This window comes from Gopherus flavomarginatus, chromosome 20 (genome assembly GCF_025201925.1).
Source record: "Gopherus flavomarginatus isolate rGopFla2 chromosome 20, rGopFla2.mat.asm, whole genome shotgun sequence".
Classification (NCBI taxonomy): domain Eukaryota; kingdom Metazoa; phylum Chordata; order Testudines; family Testudinidae; genus Gopherus; species Gopherus flavomarginatus.
Genome location: NC_066636.1, coordinates 2,942,104 through 2,965,699, shown reverse-complemented (window position 1 = coordinate 2,965,699; position 23,596 = coordinate 2,942,104). Strand labels below are relative to the sequence as shown.

Sequence of the window (23,596 nt, the reverse complement as noted above, 5' to 3'; positions counted from 1 at the left end):
CCAAGAGGCAGCTGAAGCCAGTGGCCTGAGGAAGGAGGGGGCCCCAGGCTGCAAGGACAGCCAGCCTGTGAAACGAACTACGGCTTCGGAGGCGAGAAATCGGTGGCTTTGCTGTTCATTTAGCCGGTGACCTGAGCTGGGAGTTTGCCCAGGCAGCCGCTTGATTTCCATTGTTCCCAGCGCTCACTTTCCTGGCTCATCACTAAAGAGCGGCCGTGCTGGAGTGAATCAGGTTGGGTGAATGTTCCCTCGACACCGGCGTGTGGGAACCGTTGTTGGGGGCTACAGGGCTGGGGCAGGAGTTGGCCTTGGCTGAGCGGACAGACCCGTCCGGCACCGGGAGCGGCCTGGGCCGTGCACGAGGCAGATCTCCAGCGGGGAGCTGGAGGGAGGCAGGGATGGAGCACTTGCTGGGGTCGCTCTGCAGTTAATTTGTGAGGAGCCGGCTGGGGGCAGGCGGGACGCCGGACTAAAGGGGCCTGTGGGTCTGAGCTGTGTGGGGCCGGATGGGTTTGGCAGGATGTGGTTTCCCTGTGGGAGGGGGGAGTTACAATAGCTGTGGTTTAGGGCCTGCTCAGCTCTGGGCTGGGTGCAGAATCCCCTGGACCCTGGGCAAGTAGAGACAGACCCTGTGTGTGAGTCCCAGCTCCGCCCCATCTAACCACTAGACCCTACTCCGCTGCTCTGCTCAGTCATTTCTCGACCCTACTTCCCACCAGCACCTCCCCAGGCAGCGATCTGGGACCCACTGAGAGTAGCAAATCACAGAGCCCGTCAGTCCAGGCGCTGGCTGCCCTCCAGAGCAGCCGAGCAGGAGGATGTGGGTGCCAGGAGCAAGCCAGATGCCCCCTTCCACCAAGATCTGCATTGAAATCATCCTCGCACTGCTCTGCCAGGGTAAGAGAACAACAGCAGAGACAGCTGGGCTGGCAGGAATCCCCCAGAGCCGGGGGCTAGAACCCAGGATTCCTGGCTCCCAACCCCCGTCCTCTAACCCACTAGACCCCACTCCTCTCCCAGAGCCGGGGATAGACCCCAGGAGCCCTGAGTTCCAGATGCCTCCTGCTCAAAAGAGTTGATACTGGTCAAATAAATTATGGTTTGGGGAAATAAAGGGGCTTTAGCAGAGGTGTGGGGAGCACAAGGCTGGACTAGCAGGGGCTGTGAGTCGGGAGTGAGGGGCACCGGCAGAGCTGGGGGGTGGGGAGCCCAGGGCTGACCTAGCAGGGGCTGCGGGTCGCGAGTGAGGGGCACCGGCAGAGCTGTTGGGAGAATGTGATGTCATAGCCGTATTTCCCCAGGAATTGAAATGTGGGTGGGTTGTTTGAAGTCACAGGGGTGAGGGCTGAGGGCTGAGCCCGTGAGGGTGCAGGGGGGGCTGTATGGCACCATGGTAAGAACTGAGAAATATGTGACGGCCATTTTATTAACTCTAACTCAGGCTGTAAAACCAGCACCCACATCACAGCTGGCTCCGCAAGCCTTCCATGAACCACGACAGCTCCGGCCTTCTTGGCTTCTTGCTGTAATTTTGGACTTGTCGAAAGCCGTCAGGTCCCCTTCGGGGGCTTCTCCTGCGCCCGGTTCTGCCAGGTCTTCACGGCAGGGTCCCCCCTTCCCGCTCCCAGCCGGGCAGAAGGCGACTCCTCCCAGCACACGGCGTTCTGTTCCCTGAGGAAAGAGATTTTCCCAGGCTGGACTAATTTGAACTTCAGTCCTGGAACATCTTCTGTTTTCTCCAAGACGTTCAGGCTTTTTACACTCTTGCGCAGAAAAAGAGTATAAAGAAGACATTGAATTTACGGCTTTTTAAACGTCTTTTCAGGATTCTGCAGCTCGTACTAGTTCTAGTTGAACAGATTACAGCATTGTAGGGCTGGAAGGGACCTGGAGAGGTCGTCTCGTCCAGTCCCCTGCACTCATGGCAGGACTAAGTATTATCTAGACCTTCCCTGACAGGTGTTTGTCCAATCGGCTCTTAAAAATCCCCCATGATGGAGATTCCACCACCTCCCTTGGCAATTTATTCCAGTGCTTCACCACCCTGATAGTTAGGAAGTTTTTCCTAATGTCCAACCTTAACCTCCCACGCTGCAATTTAAGCCCGTTGCTTCTTGTCCTGTCCTCAGAGGTTAACGAGAACAATTTACCTCTCGTTTCCTTGAAACAGCTTTTTATGTACTTGAAAACTGTTCTCATGTCCCCTCTCAGGCTTGTCTTCTCCCATTTTTTTTCAATCTTTGCTCAGGATCTATGACCTTTTTCTAGACCTTTAATCATTTTTGTTGCTCTTCTCTGGACTTCCTCCAATTTGTCCACATCCTTCCTGGAATGTGGTGCCCAGAACTGGACACAATACTCCAGCTGAGGCGTAATGAGTGCGGAGCAGAGCGGAAGAATTACTGCTTCTGTCTTGCTTACAACACTCCTGTTAATACAGCCCAGAATGATGTTCTCTTTTTTGCAGCAGTGTTACACTGTTGACTCATATTTAGCTTGTGGTCCACTGTGACCCCCAGATCCCTTTCGGCAGGGCTGCTTCCTAGGCAGTCATGTCCCATTTTGTATGTGTGCAACTGATTGTTCCTGCCTAAGTGAAGTATTTTGCATTTGTTCTCATTTAATTTCATCCTCTTTACTTCAGACCATTTCTCCAGATTGTCCAGACCATTTTGAATTTTAACCCTATTCTCTAAAGCACTTGTGACCCCTCCCGATTTGGTATCATCCGCTAACTTCATAAGTGTCCTCTCTATGCTGTGATCTAAATCATCGATGAAGATATTGAACAGAACCGGACCCAGAATTGATCCCTGCGGGATCCCACTCGTTGTCCCTTCCAACAGGACTGTGAACCATTGATAACTACTCTCTGGGAATGGTTTTTCAACCAGTTATGCCCCCACTTAGATTCTTTTGCCTAGTTTGTTTATGAGAAGGTCATGGGAGATGGTATCAAAAGCCTTTTTAAAGTCAAGATGCCCCACATCTACTGCTTGCCCCCTACCCCTAGCCACAAGGCTTGTTACTCTGACAAAGAAAGCTCTCAGGTTGGTTGGAAACGATTTGTTCTTGACACATCCATGATGGCTCTTACTTATCACCCTATTGTCTTCTACGTGTTTGCAAAGGGATTGCTTAATTATTGCTCCATTATTTTTCCGGGTACAGAAGTTAAAATGGCCTCTGCAGTGCGTATAGGAGAGTTTAGGGTTATATGTTTCCCTGAGCAAAGCTTGTACTCCACTATGTCTTCCAGAGAAGTTTGCAGCTCCATCAAACACACAAGCAGCATCTCTTTGGGGTCCGATTTACAAGCATTTAACTCTTCTGAGATGTGGGTTGTCAGAGATGCGGCCGATGTGTCGCCTGGAAACTGAACATCTAAAATACATCTACTGGCCTCCCACGGACGTCTGCAGAACGTCCGCAGCGACTTAGTACTTGACACCCATTTGCACGGTGCATTTCTCAGCCATGTGCTCGTTGTGTGAACGCGGGGAGAGAGTTCTTCACTTTTCCAGCTCCTGAGTCTTTCAAAACCAGCGTCCACATTCAGGGTTAACAAGTGACAATGCGCTTCACACTGGCCTCAGGTTGGGGGATGCTAAGCTGGAAAGTCTGGTGTGACACAAACTGCGCTGTGTCTCCAGCATCAAGTGTTTCTACATGTGGCCGTGCCCGTGGCTGGCTCAGAAGGCTTCCTGCAGAGCTGAGGCTTGGTGCTGTGCAGCCCTTTCACCGGCTTCGTCAGCACTGGCTTTGCTGATGGGCCTGGCAGACCAAGGGCCTTCACTTTTCCCCGCTGTAGCAGGGAGACGCTTTCCTTCCGCACAAGCTTTGTGGCAAGAGGTGCCCCAGGGGCTTCCTTTGCAAGGTCACTAAACGGGAAACGTTCGAGCGACAAACGTGGAGAACAGCCCTTAGGTTGCGGTTTCTTCAGTAGGCAGCTTGGTTTGTGCTTCGGGCTGTTCGGACGTCGATAAACCACTGGAACCTGCAGACGGCGGGTTGGTGCAGTCTTGGTTCCTGGCATGTTCCTCCCCTTGGTTGGTTTCAACACTGGGGGGTGATGGGGGATTTCAGGGTGGGTTCACCCCCCCTTGTGGGGGACAGAGATTCCCTTCTACTGGACAAATAAATTGTGGTTAGGGGAAATAAGGGGGCTCTGGCAGAGCTGTGGGAAGGGGGGAACCCAGGGCTGGGCTGCAGGGGTCTGCGAGTGAGGGGCACTGGCAGAGCTCTGTGGGGGCATTGGGTGGATCTAGGGGGGCTGCGGGTTGGGACTAAGGGGCACCAGCGGAGCTCTGTGTGGGGGTGGAGTGGATCTAGGGGGGCTGCGAGTTGGGAGTGAGGGGCACTGGCAGAGCTGGGGGGAGCAGGGTGGAAGCGGGGGCTGCAGGTTGGGGCTGAGGGGCACTGTCAGAGCTGGTCTGTTTCCCCTGCAGGTGTGCTCTGCCAGGCACCCGTCTATCAGATCCAGGTCCCGTCCCGCATCACGGCCCAGCAGGGTCTCTGCGTCCTGCTCCCCTGTCATTTCACAGCCAATTTTGAGTCCTCCGGGGTCCCCTACAAATACTGGTTTCTCAGAAACGACGACAGAGACACCTGCCTGGCCGTGGCCACCACAGATCCCGGCAGGGCCCTGCGGGAGCCTGGGGGCCGGATCCGCCTGGTGGGGAACGCCCCAGACGACTGCTCCCTGCACATCAGCGACGTGAGAGCCGGAGACAGGGACCACTACTACTTCCACTTTGTGAAGGGAGACTTTAAATACAGCTACATGGTGACCCAGCCACTGGTGGATGTGACAGGTGAGGCCTGGGGGTCCTGGAGAGCTCAGCAGGATTAACTCTGCTTATACCCAGTGGCAGGGAGTCCCGCAGGTTAGCGCCACTCATACCCAGAGGTGAGGCGTTCTGGAGATTAACAACATCTAGTGGCAGGAAGTCCCACTGGTTAAGCCCACTAATATCCAGTGGCGGGGAGTTCTGGGGATTATCCCCACTAATACCCAGTGGCAGGGAGTCCCGTGGGTTAGCCCCACTCATACCCAGTGGTGGGGAGTTCTGGGGATTATCCTCACTAATACCCAGTGGCAGGGAGTCCCGTGGGTTAGCCCCACTAATACCCAGTGGCAGGGAGTTCCAGGGATTAACCCCAGTAATTCTCCACTGAGTTGAATTTTTATGGTGTCTCCTGCTTAGAGCTGATGGAACGGCCGGTGCTGGGGGTCCCCGAGGTGCTGCTGTCTGGACAGCTGATGATTGTGACCTGCCAGGCTCCGGGGACCTGCTCTGGGACCCCTCCCCAAATCACCTGGACAGGAGGGTTCGACTACACAGCCAGGAACGTCTCGCTCGCCCTGATGAATGGTAGCATCTCGTACAGCTCTGAGCTCAGCTTCATGCCGGCCCCGGGGGATGACGGCAAAGAACTCGTCTGCACGGTCACGTACCCTGCCGTGGTTGGGGTCTTCACCCGCACAGCCGTCCGACTCCACGTCCGCTGTGAGTGACCCCATCCAGCCCCAGTGGGGGAGTGGGGTCTACTGGTTAGAGGGGCAGGGGCTGCCAGGCTGGACTCCTCGGTTCTATCCCTGGCTCTGGGAGGGGCGTGGGGTGTAGTGGCAGGTGTGGGCTGAGAACCAGGACTCCTGGGTTCTGTACGAGAGCACTGGGGTGCCAGGAGGCAAGTCCCCCCCCGTCACATCCCGTGTCCTGTTGCAGACCCACCAAAGCTGCTGCCGCGGGAGAACTGCACGATGTGGGGCAGCAGGCCTGGGGGAGTGGCCACGTGTCACTGCACGGCCGAGGGGAACCCCGCGCCCCGCCTTGAGTGGCGCTTGCCCAACTGCACCCTCCCCGGGGACTTTGAGGGCCCTTAGCTGAGAGCGACCTCGTGGGCGCGGGGCCCGGCCGTGAGCGGGGAGCTGCGGGGCCCGGCCGGGGCCCTGGCCAACGTGTCCTGCGCTGCCACCAACGCCCACGGGCAGAGCCAGGCCGCGCTGCCCGTTGTGCCCGCAGGTACCGGGGACTGTGGGGGCTGGTCATGGGATCCAGTTTTGCCATTAGCTAAAAGCAGTGGCCTGTTCATCTTCACGCAGAGATGTATATGTGAGGAAATACGGCGCTATGTGCCAGTCACTTAGACAGATGGCAACCCACATATAAGTCACACAGTCCCCACCTGCCCCCTTTCACCTCTGTGCCTCCCTGGAAAGGTGGGGAAGGGGGCTCAGTCCCCATGGCTAGACCAGCCCTCGGCTGCTCTCCCGCTCAGATCCTCCCCCTACTCCATACCCACCAGTTCATTACAAGCCCTGTAAGGCCCATTGCCGCCCAGCTGATCCCACTTCTGACACCAGCTGTTGGTTTGCAGCCGGCTTCTCCCTGACACTCGTGGTGGCCTTGGCAGCTGGTGGGAGCCTCGTGCTGGTTGGTGCCAGGGCTGCAGTGGCCTGGAAAGTCATGAGAGGAAGGTAAAACTCAGACGGGACGGGAGAAGTATCTGGTGCGAACTGTAGCCTGGAATAGGGGATGAAATGGATCCCCCAAGATCAACTATCACTTCTTGGAAGCGTGAAATTCCACCTGCTGCCCTCAATCCCGACCCACAGCCCCCTGGTGTGCCAGCCCTGGGCTCGCGCACCCCCCCACCCCCCCAAGTTCTGCTGGTGCCCCTCACTCCTGACCTGCAGCCCCCTTGTAGCCCAGCCCTGGGCTGCCCCAACATGCAGCTCTGCTGCTCTAGGACTGTCGGGGGGGGGGGAGGGCGGGGAGGGGAATATTGGAAGAGATGGACCCATGGGTGTGATCGGGGGAGGAGGCAGGACACCAGGCTAGATGGGCCTAGAGTGGGATGTTGATGATGGTTTCACCCCAGGCAGTGGGGCAGGGTCCTCGCCAGGGCTGGACAGTGCCAAGGGACCGGAGACGGGCAGCTCTGTCACACCTATGAGCAGCCAGCATCTATGGCACCCTTCCACAGACAGGTGGGTTCCCGGCCCTCCAGCGGCTTATCCCAGACCCCTTCCCTCGCCCCGGTACCTACCCCAACCCCTACCCTGATGAGATCCCCTCCCCAGCTCCCAGAATCCCCCTCTGCTGAGATTTCCCCCCTCCAGCGCTCACCACCCATCCTTTCCCCTGGGCATGGCAGCCACTCTTCCCAGCTAACCCGGTCTCTCCCCACACAGGATGCCACCAGGGAAGAGAGGGCCCTTGAGAAGAAAGGGAGAGGAGGAGGAGGAGGAGGAGGAAGATGCTACCGGGGGAGAGGTGATGGGGAACAATTCACAGAGGAAAACATCTACGCCAACGCCTAAGGCCAGAGAGGTGGACAGGGTCATTGCAGGGCTCGAGCTAAAGAGAGACTGGTGGTAGCGGTGGGATAGCCGGCCTGCCTTGTGGCTAAGGTGCTAGCCTGGGACACTGGACACCTGGGTCCGATTCCCAGCTCTGCTACGGAATGCCTGTGTGACCCTGGCCAAGTCCCCGACCACCCCCCCCCGTGCCTCAGTTTCTCAGCTGTAACATAGGAAGTATATCACTGCATTTGGCTATTTACACTGTGAGCTTGTTAGAGATGGTCGCTCGCGGTGTGTGGGCAGCACCTGGCACAACGGGGCCCTGATCTCAGCTGGGGCAGGGACTGTCTTTGGCTGTGTCTGGGCCGCATCCTCCCCACCCACCCCCATCTCAGCTGGGGGCAACTCTGCTAATATACCCGTGAGGCAGCTACTGCTCCAGACAGAGTTATGCGGAGCAGGTTGGCCTGTGTTAACCCTTTCACTGCTGCAACTAAATAAAAGCCATTCCCAGCTCCTCCCCGGGCTGAAGAGTTTTATGTTGCCTCGGTTTCCCTCAGGGTTTCCCCTCGCTCGTCGAGCTGCTCATGGACACTCCCCGCCCAGGCCCAGGGGTACCAAAGCACTGGGAAGAAGGTCACGATAAATAGTGCCTGGTGCTGCGATGCAGCCACTTCTGGGGTGGGAGAGCTGGGGAACAGCTGCACAGCAATGCCACGGGGCTCACCCAGCTCTGAGATGCAGCCACCTCTGAATTGTCGTGGTTAGAAGGGGGCTGGGGAGCCAGGACTCCTGGGTTCTCTCCCTGGTTCTGGGAGGGGAGTGTGGTCTAGAGGGTTAGAGGGGGAGGGAGGACTGGGAGCCAGGTCTCCTGGGTCCAATTCAGTAACTATGATGACAGGCTTGTGACTTTAAAAACCATGTTTAATGTCCAATAACAAAAAGACAGAGACGCAAACGGAACAATAACTAAGGTAGGTGCACGGCGGGGGAGGTGGGGGCTGAGAGGCAGCATGCTGGGGGGAGCTGGGGAGTCTGGTCTCCGATATCCCCAGCCCCAAGCCCCCTCTCTCCAGTGTCTTCTCTCCAGGGAAACAGGGTCACGTGGGCCACCTCCTCCCTTATTCTGTCCTCTGGCCGGAACTGGCTGGTCAGGTCACCGGGCTCCTCTCCCCACAGCCCATTGTCCTCCCACTGGCCAGGACAGGTTGTGACTCCCAAGCTGGGACTCCCGGTCACGTCCCTGGGGTCTCCATTCTCCAGGCCATTGGCATGGTCCCAAGTTCCCTCACTGGCCCTTTGTACTAACAAACTCCCTCTTCCATCCCCTCGTTAAACCCGTAACACCCGGGGACACTGAGTCCCACCCCGTCTGCATGCAAAGCATTGGCAAAACCAAGAAAATCCCCCCTTCATCACAGGCGGCTTATCGTGGGGCTGCACAGCTCTGTGAGTAATTAGGGTAACTAGGCAGGGCGAGGCCATTCCTTCCCCCTGAGCCAGCCAGATTCCCCCCCACCACACTAGCTTTCCTACAGGGAAAGGCCCCCTGTCCCATTCCCTGCCCAGCTGCAGACCCCCTGCTCTAAGCCCCAGACCCCACTCCCCTCCTACAGCCGGGGAGGGAACCCCGGAGTCCTTTGAGGGCCACGTGAGGGGAGTCGGGGGGGATATATCACCAGAGAGGAGTTTTTGAGGACAGGATCTCTAACCTCCATGGAACAAGGGGGTGGCAGCAGCCTCCAGGGTAGGGAGGGTTGGGACTCATTGCTGGGGGGGGTCCAGCAGGGACAGACAGACGGAGACACACACACACTCTGCCTCCTGTTCAGTCCCAGGATGCTGCAAGCTCCGTCTGGCCCGCACGGCTCCCGGCCCCATCCCCGGGGCCGGCACAGGCCCCACACTCGGCTCTAGGAGGATTGGTGGGCGACCAGCGTCACCACACCTAGGGGAGAGAAGAGAAATGGGCTCAGAGCAGCAATGGGAGCATCATCTACTGGTACACGGCACCCCACCCCAGAGGTGGCTGCATCTCAGTGCCTGGTAAAGGGTCCCTGTATAACCAGCCCCCGCACCTCACCCCAGAGGTGGCTGCATCTCAGTGCCTGGTAAAGGGTCCCTGTATAACCAGCCCCCACACCCCAACCCAGAGGTGGCTGCATCTCAGCGCCAAGTGAAGGGTCCCTGTATAACCAGCCCCCACGCCCCACCCCAGAGGTGGCTGCATCTCAGCGCCAGGCAAGGAGTCCCTGTATAAGCTCCCACGCCTCACTCCAGCGGCAGCTGCCTTTCGACACTCCCTGATGTTGCACTCACCAGTGATGAGGAAGAGGGGGAAGGAGGCCCAGCCGAGGCCGAAGGACCAGCCGAAGGTGTCTTGGCCCTGGGCAGCATTCACGGCCCCAGCGAACTCCCCTGTGTACACGGCCAGCGCGATCATGGCACAGAGCCCTGGGGCAAAGGGAACAGCACAGAGACCCCTCAGCGAGGCCCACGCTCAGGCCCAGCCCCTGCCCCATCCCACCACCAAGGGGAGCTGCAGAGCCCAGGGCAGGATTCGGGGAGGGGGAAGGCTGGGGCTCGGTTCCCCTCGGCTGGCTGTGGCGGGGGGGGGAGAGGAGTTCCTGGGGGAGGAGGAAGGGGGGACGTACCTGCGCTGAAGCTGCCTAGGCAGGACAGCAGGGTCAGAGCTAAGGAGCCGAGGTGGGAGCGCAGGAACGAGGCGAGGAGAGCGACGGAGGAGAGACACCCAGCGATCACGCCCAGCAGTGTCAAAGCCCTGGTGACCTTTAACGAGACTGTAGCAAAGGACCAGGTTAAATAAACCACACTGCACTGAACTGGTTAGAGAACCCAGGAGTCCTGACACCCAGCCCCCCCTGCTCTAACCACTGGCCCCCACTCCCCTCCCACAGCCAGGCACAGACTTGCCCGATGGTGCTGGTTGGTGGCAGCGGTGGGTTCCCTGGTGGAGCCGGGCTGCCCTCACCTGATGCTGAAGAAATTTGCCCACACAGTGAATCGAGGCAGCGCTTCCACAGCCCCTCATGGAGGGACCCAGCCACCAGCCAGTGGTCGGAGCCCAGGGCCACCAGCAGCAGCAGGAGGCTGAGCAGGGCCAGGACGGTGCTGAGGATCCGGGGAGACGCCATCGCGGGGGGGCAGCGCTGGGATCCGAGAAGCACCTGGCAGGGGGGAATGAGTCAGAGGCAATCCTGGCCCACAGCAGCAGGGCTGAGCCAGAGTCTGGGGCTGGCCCTCAGGCAGCTCCCGAGCTAGGTGTGTGGGTGGGGGGGGGCTGGAGGGATGGGGGGAGGGAGGGTGGATGGATGGATGGGGTGTGTGGAGAGGGATGGGATGAGGTGTGGGGGTGGAGGAATGGGGTGGGGTGTGCGTGAGAGGGGTTGGGATGGGTGGGGTATGCATGTGGGGGGATGGGTGGAGGGATGGGGTGAGGTGTGTGGGGAGGGATGGGGTGGGGTGTGGAACAGGATGGGATGGGGAGTGAGGAGGGAGGAATGGAGGGGCATGTGGGGAGGGATGGGGTGGGTTGTGTGTGAGGAGGGGTGGGTGAATGGGGATGTGGGGAGGGCTGGAGAGGAGGGTCATGTGGGGAGGGATCAGGTGGGGTGTGTGTGAGGAGGGGTGGGTGGATGGGGGTGTGGGGAGGTCTGGAGGGGACAGGTGGGTGAATGCGGTGGGCGCGTGGGAAGGGGTGGGACGGGGTGGGTGGATGGGGGTGTGGGGAGTGGTGGGTGGATGGGGTGGGGCGCGTGGGGAGGGATGGGACGGGGGGTGTGTGAGGAGGGGTGGGTGGATGCAGTGGGGCGCGTGAGGAGGGATGGGATGGGGTGTGTGTGAGGAGGGGTGGGTGGATGGTGGTGTGGGGACGGATGGGTGGATGGGGTGGGGCGCGTGGGGAGGGATGGGACGGGGGGTGTGTGAGGAGGAGTGGGTGGATGCAGTGGGGCGCGTGAGGAGGGATGGGGTGGGGTGTGTGTGAGGAGGGATGGGTGGATGGGGGTGTGGGGAGGGCTGGAGGGGAGGGCTGGATCGATGCGGTGGGGCGCGTGGGGAGGGATGGGATGGGGTGCGTGTGAGGAAGGGTGGGTGGATGGGGGTGTGGGGAGGGGTGGGTGGATGGGGTGGGGTGCATGGGGAGGGATGGGACGGGGTGTGTGTGAGGAGGGGTGGGTGGATGGGGGTGTGGGGAGGGCTGGAGGGGAGGGCTGGGTGGATGTGGTGGGGCGCGTGAGGAGGGATGGGACGGGGTGTGTGTGAGGAGGGATGGGTGGATGGGGGTGTGGGGAGGGCTGGAGGGGAGGGGTGGGGTGGGGTGTGTGTGAGGAGGGGTGGGTGGATGGGCATGTGGGGAGGGCTGGAGGGGAGGGCTGGGTGGATGCGGTGGGCGCGTGGGGAGGGATGGGACGGGGTGTGTGTGAGGAGGGATGGGTGGATGGGGGTGTGGGGAGGGGTGGGTGGATGGGGTGGGGCGCGTGGGGAGGGGTGGGACGGGGTGTGTGTGAGGAGGGATGGGTGGATGGGGGTGTGGGGAGGGCTGGGTGGATGCGGTGGGGCACGTGGGCGGGATGGGACGGGGTGTGTGTGAGGAGGGGTGGGTGGATGGGGGTGTGGGGAGGACTGGAGGGGAGGGCTGGGTGGATGCGGTGGGGAGGGACAGGTTGAGGCTCCCAAAGGGGGTGCTCTGGGGGGCTGGACACCTGCCATTCAGGGGTCCCGTGGGGGGTCTCTGTGAGGGAGTGGGTGGGGCGGGGGAAGAGGAACTGAAGTGGGAGGAAGAGGAAACCCGACCCCAACTAACCCTGTGCTGTGGGGCGGGGGGAGGGGGGAACCAGCCCAAATCACAGTGAGGGAGGGGGCGGGTGTGTCTGGGGCCGGCCGCACAGAGCCGTGGGTGAGGGGATGGACAGAGGGACGTGGGGCCACTGGGTGCCCAGACGCTCCAGGCTGTCTGGGGTAAATGACCCCCCCATCCCAAGCGCCCCCCTCACCTGCTCCGCGTGGCCTGCTGCCTTGCAGGGTTTGCTCCGGCTCCAGCCCTGACCCCCCCCATGGGGCCTCTTGTTCCCGGGTGACTTCCTGGGAGGGGCAGGGATGCAGTAAGGGCCCATTGCACCATCCCCACATCCTCTGTGTCAGTTCCTCCCTGCAGCCCGCAAACCTGCCCCCCATCGCCAGCACCCTCAGCTGCCCCCGAGGTCTCCCATCCGAGCCCCAACCGCCCCCCAGCCTGCTTAACAAGGGAATCCCCTGGGTAGACCCCATGAGCCCTTCCCCCTCCTCCAGCCTGCTCTGTCCCACTCCCCTTCCAGAGCCGGGGAGAGAACCCAGGAGTCCTGGCTCCCAACACCCCCCCGGCTCTAACCACTAGCCCCTGCTCCACTCCCAGAGCCAGGGAGAAATCCAGGAGTCCTTTGATGCACACTTGAGGGGAGTGTGGGGAAGGGGGACTCTCCGGGGGGGCGAATCAGTCACCAGACAGGCGGCTCTGAGAACAGGCCTTTTAATCTCCATGGAACAAGGGGGGGTTGGCAGGTTGTTTTTCTGGGGGAGGGGTAGTAACAGGAAGAGGGGAGGGGAGGGGATCACTGCTTGGGTCTGTGGGAGCCCAGGGTAACACACACAGAGCAGGGCCCAGCCCCTCCAGCAGGGACCCCCCACCCACACACACACACAGAGCAGGGCCCAGCCCCTGCAGCAGGGACCACCCCCCCCCCCCCACAGAGATCAGGGCCCAGCCCCTGCAGCAGAGACACCCTCCACCCTACACACACAGAGCAGGGCCCAGCCCCTGCAGCAGGTACCCTCCCCCCTCCACACACACAGAGATCAGGGCCCAGTCCCTCCAGCAGGGACCCCCCACACACACAGAGCAGGGACCACCCCTTGCAGCAGGGACCCCCCCCACACACACACAGAGCAGGGCCCAGCCCCTCCAGCAGGGACACCCCCCACACACACACACAGAGCAAGGCCCAGTCCCTCCAGCAGGGACCCCCCACACACACAGAGCAGGGACCACCCCTTGCAGCAGGGACCCCCCACACACACACACAGAGCAGGGCCCAGCCCCTGCAACAGGGACCCCACACACACAGAGCAAGGCCCAGCCCCTCCAGCAGGGACACCCCACCACACACACACACACAGAGCAAGGCCCAGCCCCTGCAGCAGGGACACCCCCCCCACACACACAGAGCAAGGCGCAGTCCCTCCAGCAGGGGGCAGCAGGGGGACACACACCCACACACACGGTTTGTCCTTCGACACGCCCACACAAGCAGGGTTACCCACAGGCACCTGTCGAGCCAGTGGCTCGTGGGCTACATGGCCAAGGTCCGGTCCAGTACCTGGCGAAGCCGCTTACGCACTTGGGCGTGACCGTAACCTGCATCCACCTGGAGGGTGGCACCGTGGCAGGGCCGCAGGGGGTGAGGGGGCACGTCCTATTAAACAGTGGTGCCATCTTCCGAGTAAGGCGCATATCAGGTGCCTCAAACCCAGCCCCCTGCCTTGGCTGGAGCAGGGCTAGGGGACGTGACCCCGCTTCCCCTGGGGCGTCACCAGGGAGCGTGGGTGCACCCGGCCCGCCAAACTCGTTCTCCAAGCATGCTGCTGACGTTGAGTCTCGAGACGCCGCGGCGGCGCTGCCAGGTCTCTGCCGAGGGAGCGCTCACAAGCAGGCAGGGGCGTTTGCTCTCCGCCGTCACGGGGGGCATTGGTGGCTGCACTGGGATTCCTGCCTGGGGTTCTGCCTGCCTGCTTAGGCCACCTCTGGTCCAGGCCTGAGGTCTACGGGGCAGGTGAACAACTTGCAATAAGCAAACTGCCAGCTCTGCCGCGTCGATTTGAACTCCAATGTAAAAGTGACTGAGAAAGGGCCAGACATCTGCTACTGCTTGGCAGACGGATGACCGGCTTCAAATCGGTTTCTCTTGCTGCCCTGTTTTCGAACCAGCTTCATTCGCTTCGCAGATCTGGGATACAATTTTCCAAAGAATCTAAATGATTGAGGTGCCTAATTCTCATGGAACTGAGGACCCTGCAGCTTATAATCTCAAAGGCACGCAGGCTCCTAACTCCCATTGGATCTTCACAGGTGTTTTGTTGTGCCAACGTACGCACCTTTGAGCAAAAGGGCATATGAGACTTAGGAGCTTTTGAAAAATTCTCCCCTTCCTTAGCCTTTATTTATAATTTTATAGACATCTAAAAACCTAGGAAATTCAGTGCAAAAAAACTTTGTGATTATTTCAACATAAGTTCAAACAGAGGGCTGGTCCGCAGCCTGAATTTCTTTTCTGTGGGACATTCTGACATTTTGAATTTTGCTCGTTCCAAATGGGAACAAAAAGTCAAAACCTGAACACTGCCTGTAAAAGGAAAATTCCAAAAAATGTCTGTGTGGGACCATCCAAGTGTTTCAATTCGTTTCATTTAGGCTTTTAATAGTCTATTAAAATATTCAAAGTCATATACGTTCTATTGACGCAAGCTTAATGATGATGTAATCCTAAAAGTCATATTTGGAATGTAAAAGTCAAAACGAAACACGTCCACGTTGCCCAAATGAAATGATTTGACTTTTCCCCGTTAAACCCCACAGATTCCTGTGAAACATTTTGCTGGCTGGATAGATTTCTTTCAAAATAAAAATTCAAGGCCATTCAATGTAAAAATCTTGTGAGGATTTCGAACTGTTTCACATAAATATTTAAAATTCATAGATTCATAGACTTACGGCCAGAAGGGACCATTATGGTCATCTAGTCTGACCTCCTGTACAATGCAGGCCACAGAATCTCCCCCACCCACTCCTGGAACAAACCCCTGACCTACATCTGAGTTATTGAACTCCTCAAATCGTGGTTTAAAGACCTCAAGTTGCAGAGAATCCTCCAGCAAGTGACCCGTCCCCCACGCTGCAGAGGAAGGTGAAAAACCTCCAGGGCCTCTGCCAACCTGCCCTGGAGGAAAATTCCTTCCCGACCCCAAATATGGCGATCAGCTAAACCCTGAGCACATGGGCAAGACTCACCAGCCAGCACCCAGGAAAGAATTCTCTGTAGTAACTCAGATCCCACCCCATCGAACATGGTTTAGCTTCTTTCAGCCTAAAGAAAATGTATTTCTTTAAAAAAAGAAAAAAAGGAAAATTCAGTAAGAGGGACCCTGGATGATAGATATTTGTGCATAAATTAATACCTTTTTGGCTTTAGAGACAGTTTAATTACCTTAAAAACTTGTTATTAAAAAGAAAGGAAATGTAACACGAGTAAGGGCCTCACTTGATGGGGGCTTGGTCCATGACTAGAGCTGTCAGATGCTAGGAAAAAACAAATTAATAATAATTTAATTCTAAATATTTCGAACAGTTTAATGCTGCTTTGGCACTTGAGACAGGGTAAGTTGCTTTCAAGGGTCCTTCCTGTCTTTGACCAAAAAGCCTAGGAAATTAAGAAAATTTGTTTAAAAAGCATTGTTGGGATTTCAGAGGCTTGAACTGCAAACACTGCCCAGTGGTTTAAAACCGCTTTAGGATTTGAGGCGCTTCACACCGAGGGTTTCCAAGCACGGCTAGTGATTTTGTGGGTACAAATCAACGAAGGAACAAACTGCTTTAAGGATCTTTATTCTTTTTCTTTAAAAAAAGAAAAACCAAGGAAATTCAATGCATAAAACTTCGTTAAAGGCAAAAATCGGAGCTCCCTGGCCAAAGTGACACACCTTTAAAACTGCGGTTCCTGCTGCTACATTGTCTTAGCTAACGCTACTCAGGAGGGGCGCGAAAGTAGAGAGAAATTTCTGAGCAGTTGTAATTCCGGGGGCCAATTTAACTTCACGGCCTGTCTGCTTATCAATCAAAGCTACAGCACAAGTTCGGTCAGCCACAGGGGCTTGACATTTTAAGTCCGGTTCTAAAGGAAGGATGGTCCCACCGGGAACTCAGGACACCTGGGTTCCAATTCCCAGCACTGCTGCTGTGTTCCTGCGTGACACTGGGCAGGTCAGTCCATCTCGCTGTACCTCGGTTTCCCCCAGACTGTAAAACGTCGGGTACCGATGCTTCCCTTTGTCTGATTCGATTCTAAAGCAGCTGGGGGCAGGGGGTTGTTCCAGCACTGAGCGCCGAAGAAGGAAGCTGGCCTGGGATCTGATGAAACGAACGGAGGGCGTTTGCTACGAGGATGTCCCGGCGCGAGTTGCTGGAAGGCTGGGGGTGGGGAGTGGCGAGGTATCACTCGCCCCGGGATGCAGGTGTCTCGATTCGCTGCGGCGCCACCACGCAGGGTTTAACGTGTCTCAGCCACGCGCTGGCATCCGTGCATCCGATATGCACACATGTAAAACATCCCTGCGAGGGGGAGAGAGGGACTGTTTACCAGCACTGAGGGGTTAGGACTCCTGGGGTCTCTCCCTGGCTCCGGAAGAGGAGTGGGGTCTAATGGTTAGTGCAGGGGGGTGCTGGGAGCCGGGACTCCTGGGTTCTCTGGCACGGGAGTGGGGTAAAGTGGTTAGACCGGGAGGGGAGGGGGCTGGGAGCCAGGACTCCTGGGGTCTCTCCCTGGCTCTGGAAGAGGAGTGGGGTCTAATGGTTAGTGCAGGGGGGTTCTGGGAGCCGGGACTCCTGGGTTCTCTGGCACGGGAGTGGGGTAAAGCGATTAGACTGGGAGGGGAGGGGGCTGGGAGCCAGGACTCCTGGGTTCTCTCCCCAGCTCTGGAAAGGGAGTGGGGTCTAGTGATTAGAGCAGGGGAGGCTGGGAGCCAGGACTCCTGGGTTCTCTCCCCAGCTCTGGGAGGGGGTTACTGGACAGAAAGTGTGCAACAAGGAATTGGATGAGGAGAAAAGTGCCCTATTGCCGCCCCCAGAGAGGGAAGGCCCCATTGCCAGACCCCCCACCGCCCTGGGGCTGGATGGGAGCTGGCGCCCCCTGGAGGGGAAGGGCCGGTACCTGCGAAGAAGGTCATGAGCAGAGCGACCCAGCTCAGGATGTAAGACCAGGAGAAGCGCCAGTCCCCGAACCGCTTGCCCAGGAAGTTGACGGTGACTCCGGTGTAGACAGCCATGGCCAGCAGGACGAAGAGCGCTGGGGGTGGGGGCAGAGACCGAGGGCAGGACAAGAGGCCAGAGAAACCTCTACATGCCTGGGAAGTGTAACTGCACCCCGCACCCCCACAGGAGCCGGGAGAGAACCCAGGTGTCCTGGCTTCCAGCCCCTCCCCGCTCCGCCCTGCTCTAACCACTACACCCCGCACCCCCACAGGAGCCGGGAGAGAACCCAGGTGTCCTGGCTCCCAGCCCCTCCCTGCTCTAACCACTACACCTCACGCCCCTGCCGGAGCCGGAAGAGAACCCAGGCGTCCTGGCTCCCAGCCCCTCCCCCCTCCCCTCTGCTCTAACCACTACACCCCGCACCCCCACAGGAGCCCGGAGAGAACCCAGGCGTCCTGGCTCCCAGCCCCTCCCCACTCCCCCCTGCTCTAACCACTACACCTCACGCCCCTGCTGGAGCCGGGAGAGAACCCAGGCGTCCTACCTCCCAGATCCTCCCCTCTCCCCCCCTGCTTTAATCACTACACCCTGCACCCCCACAGGAGCCGGGAGACAACCCAGGCATCCTGGCTCTCAGACCCTTCCCGCTCCCCCCTGCTCTAACCACTACACCCCACACCCCCACAGGAGCCGGGAGAGAACCCGGGCATCCTGGCTCCCAGCCCCTCCCCACTCCCCTCTGTTCTAACCACTACACCCCGCACCCCCACAGGAGCCGGGAGAGAACCCAGGCGTCCTGGCTCCCAGCCCCTCCCCGCTCCGCCCTGCTCTAACCACTACACCCCGAGCCCTCACAGGAGCCGGGAGAGAACCCAGGCGTCCTGGCTCCCAGCCCCTCCCTACTCCCCCCTGCTCTAACCACTACACCTCACGCCCCTGCTGGAGCCGGGAGAGAACCCAGGCGTCCTACCTCCCAGATCCTCCCCTCTCCCCCCCTGCTTTAATCACTACACCCCGCACCCGCACAGGAGCCGGGAGACAACCCAGGCATCCTGGCTCTCAGACCCTTCCCGCTCCCCCCTGCTCTAACCACTACACCCCGAGCCCTCACAGGAGCCGGGAGAGAACCCAGGCGTCCTGGCTCCCAGCCCCTCCCCACTCCCCCCTGCTCTAACCACTACATCTCACGCCCCTGCTGGAGCCGGGAGAGAACCCAGGCGTCCTAGCTCCCAGATCCTCCCCTCTCCCCCGCTTTAATCACTACACTCCGCACCCCCACAGGAGCCAGGAGAGAACCTAGGCGTCCTGGCTCCCAGCCCCTCCCCGCTCCGCCCTGCTCTAACCGCTACACCCTGCACCCCCACAGGAGCCGGGAGACAACCCAGGCATCCTGGCTCTCAGACCCTTCCCGCTCCCCCCTGCTCTAACCACTACACCCCGAGCCCTCACAGGAGCCGGGAGAGGAGCCGGGCGTCCTGGCTCCCAGCCCCTCCCCACTCCCCCCTGCTCTAACCACTACATCTCACGCCCCTGCTGGAGCCGGGAGAGAACCCAGGCATCCTGGCTCTCAGACCCTCCCCGCTCCGCCCTGCTCTAACCACTACACCCTGCACCCCCACAGGAGCCGGGAGACAACCCAGGCATCCTGGCTCTCAGACCCTTCCCGCTCCCCCCTGCTCTAACCACTACACCCCGAGCCCTCACAGGAGCCGGGAGAGAATCCAGGCGTCCTGGCTCCCAGCCCCTCCCCACTCCCCCTTGCTCTAACTACTACATCCAGCGCCCCTGCCAGAGCCGGGAGAGAACCCAGGCATCCTGGCTTCCAGCCCCTCCCCACTCCGCCTTACTCTAACCACTACACCCCGCACCCCCACAGGAGCCGGGAGAGAACCCAGGTGTCCTGGCTCCCAGCCCCTCCCCAACATGCTCCGCTGTAACCACTAGATCTCACTCCCCTCCCAGAGCTAAGGAGAGAACCCAGGATTCCTGGCTCCCAGGACCCCCCTGCTCTAACCACTGGACCCCACCCCCTTCCTTGTGTCTTGGTGGCCAGCTGGGGTCCCCGCAGCAGCGGGCAGACACTTACTGGAGACAAAGAACATTATCCCGGCAGCAAAGGACCGGTTGAATTTCTTGAAGGTGGATCGGTGGGCGAAGGACAAGATCCCCGTGATGATGCCAGCGAAGCACGACAGGGCAGAGAGGATCATGAAGGCCCGGGTGGCGTTCCAGAAGGCTAGAGCAGCAGGGAGAAAACACTCTAAACTGCTCCAGTTTAGAAGGGGATGGCTCGCCCAGTGCACAGATGGAGCCACCTCTCAGCAGGGCAGCTGGGGAACAGCCGCGCATAACGCCACGCACAGGGCTGGCTCTTCTGGCACAGAGATGCAGCTGCCTCTGGGGCAGGAGAGCTGGGTAACAGCCACACATAACACTGCACAGGGCTGGTTCGCCCGCTAAGGCGATGTAGCCACCTCTGGGGCAGGGCAGCTGGGGAACAGCCACACATAACACTGCACAGGGCTGGTTTGCCTGGCGCTGAGATGCAGCCACCTCTGGGGTGGAGCGCAGTGGCTGGTTAATTCACAATTCAGTACAATTTAGGAGGGGAAGCAAATGAAAATCTCAGCTTGAGGGCGGATTTAGGGAAGCTGAATGGAATCGCCCCAGCTGGGGTTTGGCTCAGATCCCTGGGTTCGAGCCCTGCCTCTTGGAAGAAATGCTAGGGCCCCTGGGAGCACAGCACCCCATAGCGCCACCCTGGGGGATCGGGGCCAGCCTTGCCAGGGGAGAGTCCCCACCCCACCCCCTGCAGCACAGCACCCCCTAGTGGTCCTTACCTATGTTCTCCATCTGCATGTAGCACTTGCCCGCCAGACAGTAGCGCCAGAGGCCCTGGTGGGCCAAGGCCCCCTGGATCCGGTACTGCACCCAGTAGTCAGTGGCTGTGCAAACCACCAGCAGGATGTTCCCCACCGAGGCACAGAAAAGCCCCCCTGCCATGAAGCTGTACATGCTGCCTGAGCCTGCAGACAGCACAAAACCAGCTAGAGCAGGGGGCTGGGAGCCAGGACTCCTGGGTTCTGTCCCTGGCTCTGGGGAAGGGAGTGGAGTCTGGAGGGTTAGAGCAGGGGGGGGCCAGGACTCCTGGGTTCTGTCCCTGGCTCTGGGAAGGGAGTGGGGTCTGGTGGGTTAGAATGGGGGGGGGGTGCTGGGAGCCAGGACTCCTGGGTTCTGTCCCCAGCTCTGGGAAGGGAGTGGGGTCTGGTGGGTTATAGCAGGGTGGGGGCTGGGAGCCAGGACTCCTGGGTTCTGTCCCCAGCTCTGGGAAGGGAGTGGGGTCTGGTGGGTTATAGCAGGGTGGGGGCTGGGAGCCAGGACTCCTGGGTTCTGTCCCCAGCTCTGGGAAGGAAGTGGATTGATAAGTATCACAGCAGCATCTCTGCGTGGATGTGTAAGTGGCAGGGGGTGTTTCTCAGGGCCTGTGTGCACGCGTTTGTGTATTACCGTCCCCGGGCAGGCGTGTGCCAGTGGAGGGTCAGTTGGTTTGTGTGCCTGTGTATCAGGATGTCTCTGCTCCTACTGCATGTGTAGGTCAGAGGGGGAGCCCGTCGGTGGGTCCCTGTGCCCCCTTCCCTCCACCCGGCCGGTGGTGCCCCTACCTGTGCCGACCCCAGCACCCGGTTCTGCTCTGCACTGTCACCCTTCTCCTCTCCCAGCCGCTGGCAGCGATTTTGCAGAGGCCGGCAAATCCCTTAATGCCAGCGATGGCCGGGGGGCCATGGCAGGGGCAGCTGGTTCCAGAAGCCGGGATCTGCAGTCCCAGCAGTCCTGCCCCCCGAGCCTCAAAACAACCTGCTGAGTTGGTCAGTTCCATTGAGCCTGGAGCCGCACAGGGGCCTCCCAGGCCAGCGTGGGGGAGAAGGGAGCTGCGTGTCCAGCAGGGATCCCTCGCCCAGTGCTGAAATGCAGCCACCTCTGGGGTGAGGCCCGAGCCCCTCCTGATGCCCCTCTTTTCGCCCTACTGGGCTAATTTGATCCCAGACACCTGTTCCTCTCCCAGCTCAGGGACGGGCTGTGTTCCTCCTGTCACCCAAAGGAGGGAGCCAGCAGCACAAGGAAGCCCACTGCTGCGGCTACAGGAACTGGCCCCTGACAATAGGGGCAGATTTTCATTTCATTCCTTGCACCTCTGAAGCCAGTGCCCCGGCCTGGGGCCCAGGGTGACCAGACAGCAAATGTGAAAAATCAGGATGAGGTGGGGGGGTAATAGGAGCCTGTATCAGGAAAAGACTCAAAAATCGGGACTGTCCCTATAAAATCGGGTCATCTGGTCACCCTACTGGGGCCGGATTAGAGCTGGCCTGGCTCCCCCGAGAAGGGAGAGGCCCCGTGTCCCATCCCCTGACCCTCTAACTTGCCAAGTAACGTCCATCAATACAGACTCACTGAAAACCCAACGCAGCCCAAGTACAAACACCTTTATTCCCAACTGCACAGAACTCAGCAGACGCCAACATTTCCTACGCTGCATTAAATGACAGTTATTCTGAAGCCTCCCGAGTATCCACTCTCCGGGGTTCAATTTGGGTCCCAGGCAACGCGCCCACTGGGGGGCACTGGCTTCCGGTCCTAGACTCCCGTCCTGAGGGATCCCCCCTCGGTCCCCTCTCAAGACACAACACCCCAGAAGATCTGAGGCTATTTCTTGAGGTAAAACACACGCACCATGCAAATAATCTCTTAAGAACAAACAAACCAGGGACTTAACGACCCCCAAGCCCCATAACTTTGCTCCTCGGACTTGAAGGAGCTGCCTTCGGGATGAACGTGAAGGCATCTTCTGCTCTTAATGTCTCAGGGCCTCTGTTAAAAATACCCCCCATGTGATTACCCCACAATAACGCTCGCTGGTGTCCAGGCCCAGGCGTGTCTGAGGCATCATCCACCGGGGTCAGAAGCCGCTGCTGGAGGAGTCACATACGCAGTATCATTTCTCTCCGCTATACGGAGTTACAGAAAGCACTTGCCTTCTTGCTGAGTAGTGTCATTTCTCTGTGCTACGTATTAAAATGGCAAAGTTGACCGATTGCATATGTACAGTCATATAATACGCAATACACAAAATCAGTCAAATCCCCCCTTTTAACCTCTACCAAGCATACAAAGGATATTGCCTGCCAGAGATCACAGCAATATAATTTCGGTGCCATATGCATCGGATACGCGATATAACGTACGTGCAACATACATGAAAATGCTGGATTTCCATTAACGCGCCTCGACATCACATGTGCAACAAGAGGAAATAAAACCTCTTGATAGCACAAGGCAGAACTCTACAGGCAATATAATGTCTCTGGGATACCTCTGCAGTAATTCAAATATGCAAGCATTCAAATCCACTGTTTTAATCTCCACACATGGCAGAGAGTGGGTAGGATTGTTTTGCTTAGAGATCACGACAATATCATTCTCCTGGGCTGTATCTATCATATCTGCCTGGGCTATATAGTTAAACTGGCACGTTCCTATGATTGCATCTAGATGGCTTCGATGCAACGAATCAGTTTGAAGTTTTGTATAAATCTCTAGCACAACGACAGTTCTAGGTGCAGTTTTCTGGGATCCACAGCAGTGAAAACGGGAGATTCACACGATTGCTAGATCATAAATGCAGTAAGTCAAATTCACCATTTTGTCCTTTGCATTGCACAGAAGTTATACTGCAGATATGACACACAGCATACGCGGTAAGTGACACTCACTTTTTTCAATCTCCGTACGGCCGAGAGAAATTTTACTGCCTAACATCTATATTTTAGCAATCGATTGACTAGCCTCCCTGAGTTCTGGGGTAGTTAGCAGAGCGACTGGCTCCCCCATGCAATCGATATAGACTTACACAGAGAGCTGAGTTCAAACTCAGTCTCCCTAGAGAAATGTTTCAACACATTCAAACAACTCACAATTCAACTCTCTCTGCAAACACAACTTAACGCTGTCAGGGAGTCAACTCTTAACAAGACTTCCAAGCAGCCTGGCCCTTGGCGTGGTTATAAACCTAGAAAGAAAACCACACATCTTGAGAAATACCACACGTGATGACACAAAGTAAGAATTCGGAGTGTGTGTGTGTGTGTGTGTAAAAATGCACGGAATATGTACTAATCTCCAGACCTTTGACGTCACAAATTTAGGCCCTGATCTTGTGAAGCGAGGCAGGTCACGGTAGAGCCCTGCGTGACATGTACGCGTCCACTCAACGC

At 58.4% G+C, this 23,596-nt stretch overlaps 2 protein-coding genes and 1 pseudogene across 2 annotated transcripts; 1 reads left to right on the top strand and 2 right to left on the bottom strand.

The window, feature by feature from the left end:
• The first annotated feature begins 721 nt into the window (after window positions 1–721).
• LOC127037949 (sialic acid-binding Ig-like lectin 13) lies at window positions 722–8,074 on the top strand (annotated as a pseudogene).
• A 772-nt stretch (window positions 8,075–8,846) lies between these two features.
• Window positions 8,847–12,390, bottom strand: LOC127037991 (protein NKG7-like). Its single transcript, XM_050930313.1, has 5 exons — window positions 12,325–12,390; window positions 10,302–10,497; window positions 9,964–10,110; window positions 9,629–9,763; window positions 8,847–9,257 (listed from the first exon to the last, which is right to left on the bottom strand). The coding sequence occupies exons 2-5, from the start codon at window positions 10,462–10,464 to the stop codon at window positions 9,223–9,225; spliced, it is 480 nt and encodes a 159-aa protein (XP_050786270.1). The 5' UTR covers window positions 10,465–10,497; window positions 12,325–12,390; the 3' UTR covers window positions 8,847–9,222.
• A 4,236-nt stretch (window positions 12,391–16,626) lies between these two features.
• On the bottom strand, window positions 16,627–20,342 carry LOC127037993 (lens fiber membrane intrinsic protein-like). The gene is made up of 4 exons (XM_050930315.1): window positions 20,168–20,342; window positions 19,414–19,563; window positions 17,287–17,421; window positions 16,627–16,688 (listed from the first exon to the last, which is right to left on the bottom strand). The coding sequence occupies exons 1-4, from the start codon at window positions 20,340–20,342 to the stop codon at window positions 16,627–16,629; spliced, it is 522 nt and encodes a 173-aa protein (XP_050786272.1).
• Between the last annotated feature and the right edge of the window lie 3,254 nt (window positions 20,343–23,596).